The sequence below is a fragment of the Chenopodium quinoa genome, unplaced genomic scaffold (assembly GCF_001683475.1).
Source record: "Chenopodium quinoa cultivar QQ74 unplaced genomic scaffold, ASM168347v1, whole genome shotgun sequence".
Classification (NCBI taxonomy): domain Eukaryota; kingdom Viridiplantae; phylum Streptophyta; class Magnoliopsida; order Caryophyllales; family Amaranthaceae; genus Chenopodium; species Chenopodium quinoa.
Window position 1 is genome coordinate 472,914 of NW_018742881.1, and position 16,266 is coordinate 489,179.

Sequence of the window (16,266 nt, forward strand, 5' to 3'; positions counted from 1 at the left end):
GTAGTTTTTGTAAATTGGGTATAATTTTTGAACAATTTTCACATTTTTTTAGGGACCCAAATTCTTCTGATAGTGATGAAGATCAATTGTAAGTAAATTAAAACCCTATATAATTGTTGAAATTTGAAATTAAATGATGAATTGAAACCCTGAGTTATTTGAACAGGACAATTTCTCAAATCCGAAACAAAAGGAAGAAGAAATTGGATATAACAAAGTCCAATTGTTGATCCAAAGATTTTAAAAAGGATAGACAGGTAACATTCAGAAAATGGAGAAACCAAGTAAATCATAGGCTCAAATATTTCGTGTTTTTAGTTCATATAATTCGTAATTGCTGTTCAAATGATTTGTGGTTTTAGTACATATAATCTGTGATTATCGTTCAAATATTTTGAGGTTTTAGTTCATATATTTCGTGATTACTTTTCAAAAATTGATATTGTTATTTTTTAAACTAAGAAGCATTTATTTTATAAGTTCAAATGTTTTGTGTTTTTAGTTCATGTAATTCGTGATTACTGTTCAAATATATTGTGGTTCTAGTTCATATAATTTGTGATCAATGTTCAAATATTTTGTGGTTTTAGTTCATATAATTTGTTATTACTGTTCAAATGTTTTATGATTTTATTTCATATAATTTGTGATTCCTGTTCAAATTTTGATATTGTTATTTTTTAATCCAAGAAGCATTTGTTTTATTACAGCAACCAATCTAAACTTCAACCCAAATCCACCACCCAACACCAATCCAAGAAGCTGAGAATCAAGCTCAAGAGGAGGCTGAGAATCAAGCTAAAAAGGAAAGTCAAAAGGAGACTGAAAATCAAGCTAAAAAGGAAGCTCAAAAGAAGGCTAAGAAAGAGTCTCAAAAGAAGAAAGTTCAGAAGAAGCAAGAAAATGTTAAGAAGAAGATAGAGGAAGTTCAGAAGAGTGAAATTAAGGAGAAAAAAAGAAAAAGAAGAGATAATGTTGATGATTTCTTTGATCTAGACAATATTGTGGATCTAAATTATGATCCAAAAAGAAGTAAAAAATCAGATTAAATAGGGAAGAGTGATCTTATAAAGATGGAAAAAAAAATTAAGATGGCGGGATTTGAAGAACAAGGTGAAGTTGTGTTTAATTAAGAGAAGAGTGTCTTTAATGCCTGGACCACATAGGATAGGTGGACCAGGGTCTATGTAAGAATTTGTAGTTTTGAAGAGTGGAGACAACGGGAGATTTTTGGGCCTGTTTTGATTTACTGAATTGAACCAAACTGATTGGAGCTGAAATAAATTGTTTATGAAAAATAAATTAGGGACTGAATTGATTGGAGTTGAGCTGAACTGAACTGAAATTAAGCTAAAAAGAATAGACCCTTACAGGTTTAACATTTGGTTTTGAACTCCTTTAAAGGATTTTTTATCATTATATTTTTTTTAATCACAATGGAGAATGATGAGTTTTGAACCCTTTAAAGGAGTTGTACTGTTGTACTACATGTATCTTTTCTCTAGTTTGTACTTCATAATTTTATAACAATAGAATATTTTTTTAAAAAAATATCACTAATTTATGTCAATGTCCACTCCTTATCAATTATTTTTGTTTGCTTGAACTTATATTATACATATTGCTAGCTTTTCTTTTAATTGAGATATACAGAATTCAATTTTATCTGTTTTTTTTTTTCCTCATTGAGATATACAGATATTCCACGAACATGTTGTAACTTATATGAAGTAAAGGTAATAAAACTCATCTTGTCGCTATAAAATAAAGGTAATAAAACTCATCTTGTCGCTATTAAGTCAAAATTAGTTGAACATAAGGAAGAATAAATGTGTGTTTTGATTGGTTGAGAAGGCTTTGGGTTTACAACTATTGGTTGGGAAGGTTTTGTGTTTACTACTATTTTAGGTGAAGAATATTTTGGACAAACATATAAGGGGCAATAGTGCATCGAATATAATTATTAAAGTCATACTTCTTTGCTTACTTATACTTGTATATTAACCATACTATTTTCTTTATTTTCTTTTAGTTCAATATCAATACTATTACTCTTCAAATAAAAAACAATATTATAATTAAAATGAACATTTGGATGTGCAACCATTACCACAAATTAGACATTGCTATAAAAATAATATGAAGCACTCCCTCCCCCTTTTTTTTTCCTTTAAGTTTATTCACTTTATGACACTACTACACACATTCTAATTGACCACAATATTTTTTAAACATAAAACAATATATTCAAATTAAATGAGATTTTGTTAAAATCGTCTCAATATTGATCAATTTATTATAATTTTTATTTATGTAAAATAAGAGATATTTAATGGCCATATTTGTCCATTGGGAAGGCAGGGGCAAAAGTCAAGCAACTGAAAAAATTTAAAATAAATATACAAGATTGAAGTTTGCAGGCTCTAATATGATCAAGGGCATACAAGACTATCACAAATCGTTGAAATTTCATCAAAATTGTGACGTAGCAAGATTCATTTAATTAAATTTTAGTATATTATTTCCTTCTAAAATATACTAAACATTAACGCCCACAAATATCTAAAATCTCCCCGTACTCAATCCAATATATTATCATCACATCAGTAGTATCAATTTCAATTCAAAACAAAATAATCTTATCAGGTGGCGTACAGTTTACAACCACATATTATTTTTCATTGAAAAACTACTGATACATTCATGTATATAAGAGTTTGAATGTAATTTATTGGCGTTGCACTCATTCATAAACGGGTGAGAAGTTAACAAAAATAATTCAATTATTACTACTTTATTAATATGTAGGAAATTAGGAAGTAAGTTTGCCCTTTACGTATAATATGAGGAAGCAAAGGCATATAGACGAGATAGTATTTCAAGGAATTATATTACGTATTGCCCTTTACACATCGATAGAGGTATATAGTTAGCCAAAAACATGACGTACATACGTAGAAAGTTTCATTTTAATTAGTAAAATAGTACATATATATATATATATACATACATGCACCACTTTGCTTATTATTTTTAGTCCGAGTAATTAACACCGGTTGCACGCATCGTCACACAATTTTTTTGTCTCGTATATGGTTTAGACATCATTAGAAAAGGTAATAATGCTCACATCTCATTAATATCTTATTAAGTCTTAACCATGTTCTTTGAAGACTAAAAAGTAGCTCAAAAATTGTTACAAAATTCAAATGTTAGGTCATTTTGTTGTGCTTAGCCAATGTTAATTAATCGCAATTGTTATTAATTACTCCTACTTGATCTCTTATCCAAATAAAGCAAGTAGTAAAGTAGTTAGAATGATAATGTTATTGTACTTCTTGAACGTAGATTTTGTTTAGTTTAGTAGCTACTTGTTTCTTCCACAAGTTTCAGTTGATAATTAGTGTATACACTAATAAAACTCAGCTCCAAGGATTAATTATTGTTTCTTAGTTAATACGTACTCTGAATTGTTAAGAGAATTAAACGTGAATATAAGATTTAGGAATTAATTATACTCGAAATATTAAGGGAAGAGAACAAGGTTGATATACAACTAATATGGACATCCATCTCGAAAATCAAGCAAGCCAACAAGAATTTCAAAAGGTTTGTGCAATGTCCACAAGATAGATCAAATAGACCGGGAGCTTAAACCAAGCCTACATCCTCGCAACCGATGTTGCCACCACTGTTTTACTATTTAGTTTTAATATGATTATTTTAATATAAAAAAAAAAAAAAAAAAAAAAAAATCATAAAGGTCGAGTTTCAGATAGATTGTTATTGAAATAACTACCACCGTCTTACATGAGTATATTTCGGATTAATTTTAAAAGTTTATGTGAGAGTTCAATTACCACATCCGATGCATATATATTTGATTGCTAGCTTCCATGTATTAATGTATATATAATAAGCCTTTAAAAGTGGATTCTATGTCCACTCTTATGAATACATCTATCCACGCACCCTATGTTCTTTAAAAATCAATTGAACAACCCCAAGATATGTCATACTAATTGTTTAATTAGTGCCCTTAATTATCATCTTAGATCAAGAGAAACACTACCTGTCATAGTGTCACTAATAGTATTGCACGTGTATTGACCATGCTTGTCAACTTAACTAGCATGCATCTACTTTGGAGATTAAACATTAAATACTTGTATTATCGAATTTGCTAGAAGATTGATTGATTACAAGTTAAAGTTATAGTTTGGCCATGCTTAGTTTAGTGCATGAATGGATTCCTTAGCTATTTCTTAATTAAAGTCTCCTCTTATCCAAACTAAATTAATTTAAAGATAGATAATGCTATAGTATCTTTTTATAATTAATTCTTATGTTAATCTTTATTTTTATGTCTAATTTAGTTACAATTTAAGCTAAGGTGCTCTTCCAATTCATCATATTCTCATTCTACTATGATATATAATGTTTTTGGTTTCATTCATGGTGGATTATAGTTTTGACATACTTGAATTATTTGTGGATATAATTTTGGAATGTATAATATGGTCAGCAAGGGCAATTTTCTGTTAATATAAAGTAGTACGGATTTCTTTGTTACAAGTAGAAACGTTTCTAGTTATTAATAGAATGATTTCCTCTATTAGTAGTAGTAGGTGAATATTACACCTTGCTAATTAAACATAAATTATTGTTCGAATAATATATATTCCAATCGTGTAATCAGGCATTCAGGCTTATGAAGTAACATAGAGGCAATATAGCCAACCTTACCGACACTATTACTACTTGTAGACATTGTAGTCATATCCAATATTCTAATACTAAGGGTCTGTTCTGATTTACTGACTGAGCTGAATTAAACTGAACTGAACTAAACTGTTTTTAAATGAGAGAAAGAAATTAGGAACTGAACTGATTGGAGCTGAACTAAACTGAAAATAAGCTGAAGAGATCGGACCCTAATTAGGTCTATGTAAGGTCATTTCGCCACACCTCATCTTTTACGACATATTTAATTGGCAACAGATTTTGAAATAATTTAAGTTTTAGTATATTACTCCGTAGCTAATAATATTAGTGTGTGGCAAAGTAGAGATGGATGATACTATTTAAGTTTTGAAGTAGTGTTTTACAAAAGCTAATTGGAGTAGTGGTTGTTGAAACTACATACATTACCTTAGCTTGTATATTACTATTTCAATATATCTATATATACGAAGTATATTGTTAGTATATGATGAACACATTCACCATACATCTATGTTAACAACTATCTCTAAAAATTACCATGAGTAGTTGACATATAACATCTACTCACACAGCTAGCTTCATGGGTACTATTTACTACAATAGCTAGTATTTTGAATACTCTGCCTTAAACTACTTTTTATGTTCGTAGTTAACAATGATTATCTAATCTTTTTGTCAATTTTAATCCACCAAGGTAGTAATAACCAAGTAATATAACAAAGCAAATTAAACATATGTCTTTTAAAATAGTGGTGTTATCATAATATCATCTACTTTTGTAATTTTGAATCTATCATTCTCGAGTAAAATAAAATCGTGTACTCACGTCATATACTTAATCTAATTATGTAAAGTTAAGACAATGTGACAACTAATTCTAGTCGAAAAGAAGTGTTTTCTACAATATATTTAGCACTCGAAACGTGTATATATATATCATATCAATAAGTAATTTCATACAAAAGAGCTAGCTTAGCTTGATTAGTCCATATCATCTTGGAATGAAATACTAATCAGCATAGCTTAGCTTGGATATTAAGTACGTAATCTTCCAAAAATCATGGTACTAGCTAGTAGCTATATACAAAACAATGCTATTGGAACAGAAGTAAACCTCTGAACAAAGCTCCTATCACAAATTATTTTATTACTACATCATCGATTTCCATATACATGGCTCTTGGGTGACTTGATTTCCACAATGTAATAGTGGATTACCAAAGATATTAATATAATAATACGTTGTATAAGTACATGGAGTCACTAAGTTTGATAAGATTAAGACCCTAGTGTATTAATTAAGCAAATTCGACCGCCTTTGCTTATATTATATATAATCTCTAATTCATGATTATCTTATACTAATTTTTAATTGGTTATTAACAAGAAGTCAAAAATGGGACGTAGCTTTCAAACAATAAAGAAAGTGGAATTAAAACCATGAAATAAAAATAATTATTTTAGCAAAGCTATAAAAATCTACTTGGCTAGCTACCCTTATTAATTACTCATAGTATATAAAATAACATAAATGCATGGATGCTTACATGTAATACACCACAGTGTAAAACAAGAACCACCTATATATATGCTAATGATGATAATTAGTATTTGTTTAATTATTAATAGATGATTATATAATTAGTGTTACCATTTTGTTAATCTTGATGACACATTCTTGACCACACAATTAGAATTTTGTTAATTTTGTTACTTGTATACTTTTCGTTAGTTGGTGGACAAATTTTGTTGTGTTGGCATGATGCCTATTTTGGGGGTGAGGGTTAGATTCTACAACCGTGTAGATGCTTATTGGCTGGCTACAAAAAGCCAAATTAGAGGACCTAAATAATTAATTAGAAGACCTAAACAATATATATTAATGCTTGAAATTAAGCTTTGGGCGGCAGCCATATTAGGTTTGAACTAGACCTCCTAGATATTTAAGGGGTAGATTAAGCTTAATGCAAGACCAATCTAAGGGGTGTATTAAGCTGTTTTCAATAACTGGCCTTTATGTTGAGCCAGGTAATATTTGATGGCAGATGATATGCTAGCTAGCTATACGCCGGCCAAGAGCACATAACATGATATGGTGGTTCTGTTGGATCGGAGCGTTCAGCACTACGCATAAGTTGTACACTTGTGTCACGTGAGGCCAATGTGTGTCCCTTGTGGTGCACACCCATGTCGGGCCGGGTCACACGTTGACCTCACGTGTGCTTAAATTATTTGTTTTGTTCTCTTTACTATGTTTGAGAAATTTAATACTGTATATTTTAGTTGACAATTACACTCTAACATTCAATAAAATCAAAAGGTCAAAATAGTCTATCTTAGACTTGATTGATAGAGAATATTCATTGATTATTCTCCTCATAGATATAGAAAATAATATTATATTTGTGTAAATAATAGTATTTTTTTTGTCTGTCCAAAACATTAAAATTGTTATACATTATAACCTTTATAAATATTGATTTGTTGAATATACTTCAATTCAAGAGTTTTACCCAATCTCACATTATTCCAAGTAAACAAAACACAACCTTAGCCGCGCGTACACGGCTAACTAGAATGATTCATGCATGTGGAACTTAATTTTGGTGTTATGTCGGTAAATAAATTGTTGCTTATTGGCGAGATCTTCCAATTAGTATAATCGAGAAAATACAATGTACAAGTACTAGTAGTTGAAATATAAAATTTATTAATTATTTATTTTATATTTGACTATATAAAATTTCGAACTTTATACTAGATGTTATCAAATTAGATGAAATGAAAACAATCTCAACTAATTTAACTACTTATATTTGTTAATTTGCTGTTAAAATAACGTGTTTCATCTTTATTCTCATTGTAATTTGAAATTTATGTGCCACATACTGCCATACATGACCATCTATTAAACAAATTTACCAAGTACATTGTAATTTCATATATTTTAGTTAATGCAATATCTAATTTAGCTCTAATATATGTTCAATTAGTTTGTTTTTCCATGCAATTTAATCTTTTTTTTTTCTTTTTTTTATACCTCACTTAACCGTGATTTTTTTGATTTATTAGAAATTAAAAATATTCTTCTATTTTTTCAAAAAAATAGATATTCTTCTATGTTTTAGAAAGATCGATCTTACCATTGAAATTTTACGAGTACAATTCTTTAATACATCTATCCGATCTATGTGTCTATTTCTACAAGCAAAATTGATTTTTACAAGGCGTAGTAACGAATGATTTCATATATTTTTTAGATCCAACGAAGATACGAAGTACATTACTAAATGAAACATCTGCAATTTGATGAGTGTGGGTGTATCAGACCTGCATCTGATGTACTACGTATAAAAGATTTGATGCTTAATTATATTAATCCACTCTATCTTAAGAAAATATTCCTTTCTAATTTTAAAATAAAATACCCTTAATATTATGTCAGCATGTACATGTACTTGTTAATATATAATTCATTTTTTAGTGATCTTTATATAATTTCCCTAACTGATTATTGATAAATGTAATACTCCATAGTCCATACTAAGTAAACACAAGATATGTTGATCGACATCAACTACATTTCTTGAGAAATTATCATGTACGATCTGGCTTTTAACTATAATACTTCCTTCGTTTTTAAATATATAAAAATCTCTTCTTCTTTTTTTTTTTCTACGTACGATGCCACGATATTTGAAAAAAAAGGAACAAAGGATATTGTTGTTAAAAATCGTATGGTTTTAAAAGTGAGAATTTAGATCGAGAGGTTTTGCTGATAAGATTAAATTAATTTAGGGAGGTTCTAATACTTTGTTTTTAAATTGGATGATGATCCTCAATTCTTCACCCTGATGAAAAGCAAGACTTTTAAGAATGTTACTTATAGACAATAATATAGTGACAAATGAGACTTTTAGTTAGAGACAGATGAGCGAGGTAAATATAATTTTAAAGGGTATTCGGATCATATATAATATTTAGATAATTAATGCAAAAATATATCAAAAACAGATCTACTATAAAATAATAAAATACCAAAATAAAAATGACAACTCCACGCCTTGAATTTTGAGTTGGGAAATGATACAAGGATGAGAATCTTAAGATAGAAGAAAAATTAGGACCTAAGATTAAGAAACAATAACAGCTAATAAGGGTGAAAATACATAATAAAATAACCAAAAAATTAAGATGAAGAAAAAAATCAATGATTTATACTCTAATTAACAATATTATTCAAATCCTAATTACTTGGTCGTAAATGATTCAAGTGTAATACGCTTAATTCCTTCTTAATTGCCAAAACGTACGACCCCCATGAGTCTTCTTTATACAATGAAATTCAAAGGAAGTTGCTTTCATGAGTGTGACCTATAAAATTTTGTAAACCAGAAGCAGTCAAATATATAATATAATTAATCATGCACAAACTTTATATTATAATTTTATAATATGGTTTCATACTTTTACCCTCCTCATGCACTACTACTTACCAACGACCCTTTTTTTTAACTAAATCTCAAACACAAAATGCCATTAACTCCACCATTAAAAACTAGATATCTTAAACTAATGATTTGACTTGCGCATAATTAGGTTGCTTAAAACTTTTAACACTTATATAAAATGCCCTCACCACAACTAGGAATAAACACACCAATTATCTCTAACTCTTCATCTACTTGTTAAAACTTAACAATAATACATACATTAAACTTTTATCTTAAAAACAAAGAATATGTCAATAAAAATTCATCCCCATCAACTCGCGGCACCATTAGCAACTCCGGTTTCGGATCTATCAACCTCGCAACCGGATGATCTATCGCTCTCCTCTTCGGGAGAAGGAGAGATCTTCACCATTTGGATGAAATCGCTCATTCTTGGAGGTAAAGGTTGTACCGTTTTCGACTCGAATGGTGAAGTTGTATATAGGGTTGATAATTATTCTTCTAAAGGTTGTAATCAAGTCTTCCTCATGGATTCTCAAGGCCGTGTTCTCCTTACAATCCTAAGAAAGGTAAATAAAAGAACAAAACAAATGTTATTTCGGTAAAAATAAAAAAAAGGGTATTTTAGTAATTTCATATATGATATCGCTAGTTTACTAATATTGTTTTTGTGTGTGATGCAGAAATTTAGACTATTGGCACGTTGGGAAGGATATAAGAATGAGAAAACAAAGGGAGAATCATGGTGGTTTCAAGTGAGAAAGAGTTGGAAAATTCCTAAAATGCCCTTGGGAAATGAGGTGGTGGTGAATTTGTATCATGATAAAAAATCACCCGCATTCAAGATTGAGAAGAGCAAAAACGACTTAACATCATGCAAAATTGTAAATAGATTGGGAGGTCTCATTGCTGAGGTAAGACTTAACATCAATATAATTTTTCATACATTCATCTAATTTAATTATTTCATCATAAAATTAAATTTCGTTACATATTATATTATACAATCATCTTATATTTTGTTGTTAATATTATGCAGATGAAAAGAAAACAATCAACGGGAGGTGTAGTTTTGGGAAGCGATGTATTGACACTAGTGATCGAGCCTAATATCGACCATTCTCTAATTATGGGATTAATGGTTGCATATAATCTAATTCACTGTAGAATGTGAAGACTTTTTTTTCTCTTTTGTACTTAAGGATAAAAGCATAGATCGAGTACCCAATGTTTTTTTTGGGGTTTTGGGATTATGATCCGATTGTAGATATTCTCTCTCTCTCTCTTTTTTTTTTCTTTTCTTTTTTTCTATCTTGGACAGTTGTTTACAACTCGATGCTGTCAAAAAAGATACTGAGATGTAAATGGCATGGTTTTTATCCGACTTCCATGATTTGCATAATTGCATATGACTATTGTTCATGTACGTTATATTATCATGTATATACACTCCTAATTTTGGTTTCAATCAATGTTTGTTGTCTCTTTGAATTTCCGTTTTTGTTTTCGTTTCCATTGGCCGTTTTTGTTTTTGTTTTTGTGCAACGAGCAATGATTTCAAGAAACACGGCTTCATGATGGGATCATTCTTTTTCTTCTTGCATACTAGATTGTTGATGATCTAGCAATAACATTGCTTTACGTTACAAGTTGAAAAATTACAAACAATAATAGATATAAATTAAAGATTATCATTATAAATATATTATCATCTAAAAGTTTACATCAATTTCTCCTATGATAACATTACTACCTTGCCAAGAATTTGAATAATCCTAACAAAAAGAATGAAAATTTTTCAACGTACAAATTTGATTATCCTTATTCTTTGAAGTACATGCTCATTACTTTAGATTTATTTGTTTGTTTAATTTGGGATAAGGATGCGTGGGTTCAATACTTCAATCGTATTGTAATTGGGTCCACAAAAAAGAATGTCTCAAAGGCCAAAGAGAGATTATTATTCTCATTCCTTAGTACTATTAAAGCTAATGAGGTATTTGCTTTTTACACTATGTTTATAGTAATGCTGATATGGTAGCTTTGGATATAATAAAACCTAAACAAAAGAAAGTTAGTTTTGATTTGTTTGTATATTAGTTGTAGTTTAGTTTTAGGTCATTAGATGGCCTTGGCTTTTGAAGATATGTTTGCCCCTTTTGAAGGCTACAAGAAGGTCTCTTCGGTTAGTTGTACGGTCAGGGATTTTGTGCCATGACCCAAAAAAGAAATTTTAAAGCCGTAATTCTTATCCTGACTATTCTGTTTTACTCTTACCACATGACATTGATAAGGTAGCTTGTCATTTGTCATTGAATGACCATGACTTGCCAAAGGTAGGCTCAATTTGAAATAGTTTTTTTGCCTTTAGTAAATACCAAGTATAAGGGGGTAGAAGACTTACTTCTATATAACAATAATTAACAAGTCTATATTGCAATTAGCAAGTGAAGTTATGGCTCAAATACCAATTAGTGCAATATAAATATACAATTGGAAAAATATGTGTACGTATTATATTACCCGGAGTATTAATCTTACAGCCCAAATGCCCAATTGATAACACAATTTTTTCTCATGTCTCCTTCTTTTCCAACACTACAATCTACCATTGCAAGTGGCTAAATATGGTGTTACCACTCCTTGAAAATTACATGTCCAACTTGTCACGGACATAATTAATTTCCCTCCTAATCCCATGACAAGTTTCAAGTGATAAGGAAAAAAATACTATTTGTTCTAATAACTTGTCCCTCTAAAGCTACTCTCTATTACATTTCATTAGTAAGGATAATATTGGCTCGAAATTATAGTCTATATTATTTTGAATATTTTCTACCCGATTATCAACCGGACTATTATATGTTCAAAGTAACACCCTCTTTCCGCTTTGGTAATTATTGAAGTTATAAATTAAAAAGATTTCAACAAATATACACCAAATCTATGTTTTTTTTTTTTTAATTATTATTATGCATAAAATTCTTATATTGGTTATTGTATGAATAGTGCAATTGTTAAACCGGTGTAAAGAGTATACAAAATAAACGGAGTAAAGTGGGCTCTTTAAGAACAGCTGGCCCAAACATACAGAACCTAAAGCCCAATCTTACGTGGCAAATTATCCATTTTTTTCTTTTCATATTTCCAGAATCTGCAATTTTTATCAATTTTCTCCATTTTCATTATTTTTATTTCTTCACTCCGTCGAATCCGAAATTCCGGCCCCGGAAAATTCAATTATTCCGACGAATTTCGAATTTATTCTCATTAATATTTCAATTTAATCAAAACAAATCAAAATTTATGCAAAAAAGAAAAAACAAAAAAAAAAAACAAAATAGTAAAAAAAAAAGTGAATAAATGTGGTATAGATCTCCTTCCTTCATCCTTGATAACCAAGCACAAGAAAAATTATTACTTCAACAACAAAACGACGACGTTTTGAATCCACCACCACCTCCTTCAATGTCGGAAACTTCCGTCCTAAACCCTAACCCTAATATTTCGGCGTATTATCAAACAAGGGCGGCTCATCATGCGGTTGTTACGAGCGATTGGTTGGCGCAAGCTCAGGCAGCCGTTGCCGGCGGAGTTTCCGGCGAGGTTACGGCGGCGGAGGTGGAGGATGGTTGTGGGGTTGAGAAGGGGGGAAGTGTGATTGAGGAGTTTAATAGTTGGCGAAAACAGCCTGATTTGGCTGAGGCTGTTGCGGCAATTAGGGCTTTGGCTTCTGTGATTAGGTCGAGTAATGCTACTACTATGATGGAACTTGAGATTGAGCTTAAGAAAGCTTCTGATTCTCTTAAGGTAATTTTTTTCATTTGGTTTTGTCATTTTTTTTTTTATTTAATTTTTTTTTTTTTGGAATTTTGAGCTGAATTTAGTGTTGTAAGTAATTTATTTGGGTTTAAGAAATTTGGGGTTGAATTCTCTTTGATGATCATCATGTACTCCCTGCCTTTTTGTTCAATTGATAGTTTTGGATTCATGGGTGATTTTGTTGATTAATAAAGGGATGCCTTTCAACATTTACTTACTATTTAAGTTCTGAGTAATGAGAGATAGGGAATGCAGGGCGAAGCGAATTATATGTTTCAAATGATTGTATTAGCTTTAGAATTTGTTGAGGAATGGGGACCCTGTTAATGGATGTTTTTGATTTATTGTGACTTGTATAATTGACAATTTAAGTTGGTTCTGCTACATGTTGTGTGAAACATTGTATTTTCGCGGTTATTTGAACATGAAGTGAATGTAGGCTTATGTACAGGTTTTGTATCTAGCATCAGTGCATTACATAGTACTATGTTGGAACAACTTGATTTTCTTATAAAATTGATCAAATGCAGATGTTTGAAGTGATTGCTTGTTTTCTGTTTTATGTGATGTGGAGTTGCTTGAGAACCTTGTAATGGCTTAAATAGTACCTAATGGATACTATTGTTGAGCTAGGTGTAGCCTTGTTTGTTTTAGTTGTTACTTTCCGGTGCCTTGTTAACTGAAATAGGATTTGAGTTTGCCACCCCCTTCTCCATGTCTTCTAATTCAATCCATTTGCCATCATAATCTTTCAGTCATGGGATGCAACGTCCATCTCCTTAACTGCTGCTTGTGATCTGTTTATGCGATATGTAACCAGAACTTCTGCCTTAGAGTATGAAGACTTTAATTCCGCTAGGTCTCGCTTAATCGAGCGTGCAGAGAAGTTTGGGGAGATATCTTACAAGGTGAGTATAGCTGTCAATGAATTAAAGAATATTTTAAGGTCATGAGGTGGAGAAACTAGAACAATACAATTGAGTTCATTGTTGCAGGCACGTAGAATCATCTCAATGCTTAGCCAAGATTTCATATTTGATGGATGCACCATATTGGTTCACGGTTTCTCTCGAGTTGTCTTCGAGGTGTTGAAGACAGCAGCGCAAAATAAAAAGTCCTTTCGTGTTTTTTGCACAGGTTTTCTTCTTATCATGTTACTGTCCTTTAGATTTAACTTTTCGTTGCCTTGAGCAGGATCTACTCTCTGTTCTCAAACAAGTGCACAAGCTGAACTGCTGAAGTGTAAATAATGGCCAAACAAACTTATATAAGTTGAATTTTGAATTATAGGGTTGTTATGACTCAAGTCTTTGAACAATTTCTTCATCCAATAACAGAGCCAAATGTGAATTAGTTCTCAATTGCCTTGTGGCTATTCAAATTTTTGTGTTTATAAGTTGCACCTTTGTTGAAATTTTTTTGACCCCGCATCAGTTATGGTATTGTAGAACTGTTTCAGATCCTCATGCCAATGTGTGCTAATACTAATGTGTGGCAATTTTATGCGAAGTGTTATTTAGGTTTTTCATTTTTCTGCCTAACTTAAAGAATAAGATTTGTCCACCTCTGATAGCTAAATCTGTCATATATTACTCATGAGTTCACGCTAGTGGCAGTAATTTAGAGAGGCTTCAGTATTAATTTTAATTCTGACCTGAGGTTAGAGTACTTGGGAGTGTTGGGATGTATGAATGTGCAAATTGTCAGTGGAAAATTTCTAAGGAATATGTTTTCTAGGATTTATTTGTTCTGTGGTCTCCGTTTTGATTATATTGGGAACTTATATGAAGGGGTTTATACCAAAGTAACTTCTTCTCTTACTAAAAGTAGATTCTATGTACTTTGTTTATATATGTGTACATATTATTGCATTTTTTGTTAGTGGCCTTCCTTTGTTTGCTTAATTTTGCTTTCTTTTGTTTATATTTTTTAACTTCCATTGTGTTAAAATTACAGAGGGAAGGCCCGACAGGACTGGATTACGTTTTTCAAATGAAATGGCCAAGCTTGATGTTCCGGTGAAACTCCTAATTGACTCAGCAGTTGCATATTCTATGGATGAGGTTGATATGGTTTTTGTTGGGGCCGATGGAGTGGTTGAAAGTGGTGGCATAATTAACATGATGGGAACCTATCAGATTGCATTGGTTGCTCACAGCTTGAACAAACCAGTTTATGTTGCTGCTGAAAGTTATAAGGTATGTTTCTCTCAACATCTCTGTAACTTGTGCTCTGACGGTGTTTAGGCAAGGGGTGTAAGAATTATGAGATGTTCTTCTGTATGTGTTAATCACAGTTTAACTCTTTAAAAGTGCCTGACTTACTAGTAGTATCTTAAATAAATAAGCAAATCTTTTCTATGTTAGCCTATTACAAAGTACTTCATAGTTCATATATACTGAGCTTTTAAATATGAGTATAGCTGTATGACAAGGTAATGGGATATTTGCCTATTCGGAGTACCATTATTGATCGAGTAATTTAGGCTAAAAATCACGGTCAAAAGGTCTGTATGGGTTTGGATAAACATTTTCTATGATTATTTTTTTAAAAAAAAAGAGGTATCGATTTTCTTTTTTATGTTTTTTGATGTATGATTTTTTTTTTTTTTTTTTTTTTTTTTTTTGGCTTCCAACTGTCTTGTTCCTGCCTTTGCAGTTTGCCCGTCTCTATCCTCTGGATCAAAAAGACATGGCTCCTGCCCTCCGCCCTATTGACTTTGGTGTGCCTGTTCCATCAAAGGTTGAGATCGAAAAATCTGCCCGTGACTATACACCTCCGCAATATCTGACTCTTCTATTTACAGATCTTGGTGTTTTGACACCATCTGTAGTCAGCGATGAGCTTATTCAGCTTTACCTGTAGTTGTGCCTAGATTGGATTTTGATTGATGGGCTACCAATGTATCAGCGACGTATTACTCTTATTGTAATGATAAAATCCCACATAGGGGTTTGAGTTTTGAAATTTTTGGTTGAAATTTTTTGGTCATCAATGATATTGTTGTTATATATTACAAACATTGTTACTGCTCTCATTAATCATCAAAAAACAATGTCAACATTTGTGTATGAAACATTCATGAGTTGTGAGTCGTGACTATGTATCCTCTGGGGATCAAAAGTATTAATCACCTTCCGCAATAATTAGAAGCAGTCTAAATTTTCAATTTTGGTCATTGGGGCAAGTTTTACTTCACAGTTTTGTATACTAAAATTTCTTGTTAGAGTTGGTGGGTGTGCAATGGAAGCGAAAATGTGTTTGA

General features: G+C 31.0%; 2 protein-coding genes across 2 annotated transcripts; both read left to right on the forward strand.

Annotated features, from left to right (window-relative positions):
* Nucleotides 1–9,370: 9,370 nt before the first annotated feature.
* LOC110726711 (protein LURP-one-related 11-like) lies at nucleotides 9,371–10,674 on the forward strand. The gene is made up of 3 exons (XM_021906186.1): nucleotides 9,371–9,748; nucleotides 9,863–10,093; nucleotides 10,219–10,674. Exons 1-3 carry the CDS (start codon nucleotides 9,467–9,469, stop codon nucleotides 10,351–10,353), a joined length of 648 nt encoding a protein of 215 aa, XP_021761878.1. The 5' UTR covers nucleotides 9,371–9,466; the 3' UTR covers nucleotides 10,354–10,674.
* Nucleotides 10,675–12,263: 1,589 nt separating this feature from the next.
* LOC110726710 (translation initiation factor eIF-2B subunit alpha-like) lies at nucleotides 12,264–15,996 on the forward strand. Its single transcript, XM_021906185.1, has 5 exons — nucleotides 12,264–12,989; nucleotides 13,757–13,909; nucleotides 13,997–14,138; nucleotides 14,958–15,199; nucleotides 15,660–15,996. The coding sequence occupies exons 1-5, from the start codon at nucleotides 12,543–12,545 to the stop codon at nucleotides 15,864–15,866; spliced, it is 1,191 nt and encodes a 396-aa protein (XP_021761877.1). The 5' UTR covers nucleotides 12,264–12,542; the 3' UTR covers nucleotides 15,867–15,996.
* Nucleotides 15,997–16,266: the final 270 nt, after the last annotated feature.

Excerpts from the sequence above, each read along its gene's own strand:
- LOC110726711 (XM_021906186.1), top strand. The coding sequence starts at position 9,467 with ATGTCAATAAAAATTCATCCCCATCAACTCGCGGCACCATTAGCAACT. Across the intron at positions 9,749-9,862 it reads TCCTTACAATCCTAAGAAAG|AAATTTAGACTATTGGCACG; the intron begins GTAAATAAAAGA and ends TGTGTGATGCAG. Across the intron at positions 10,094-10,218 it reads TGGGAGGTCTCATTGCTGAG|ATGAAAAGAAAACAATCAAC; the intron begins GTAAGACTTAAC and ends AATATTATGCAG.
- LOC110726710 (XM_021906185.1), top strand. The coding sequence starts at position 12,543 with ATGTGGTATAGATCTCCTTCCTTCATCCTTGATAACCAAGCACAAGAA. Across the intron at positions 12,990-13,756 it reads AAGCTTCTGATTCTCTTAAG|TCATGGGATGCAACGTCCAT; the intron begins GTAATTTTTTTC and ends ATAATCTTTCAG. Across the intron at positions 15,200-15,659 it reads TTGCTGCTGAAAGTTATAAG|TTTGCCCGTCTCTATCCTCT; the intron begins GTATGTTTCTCT and ends CTGCCTTTGCAG.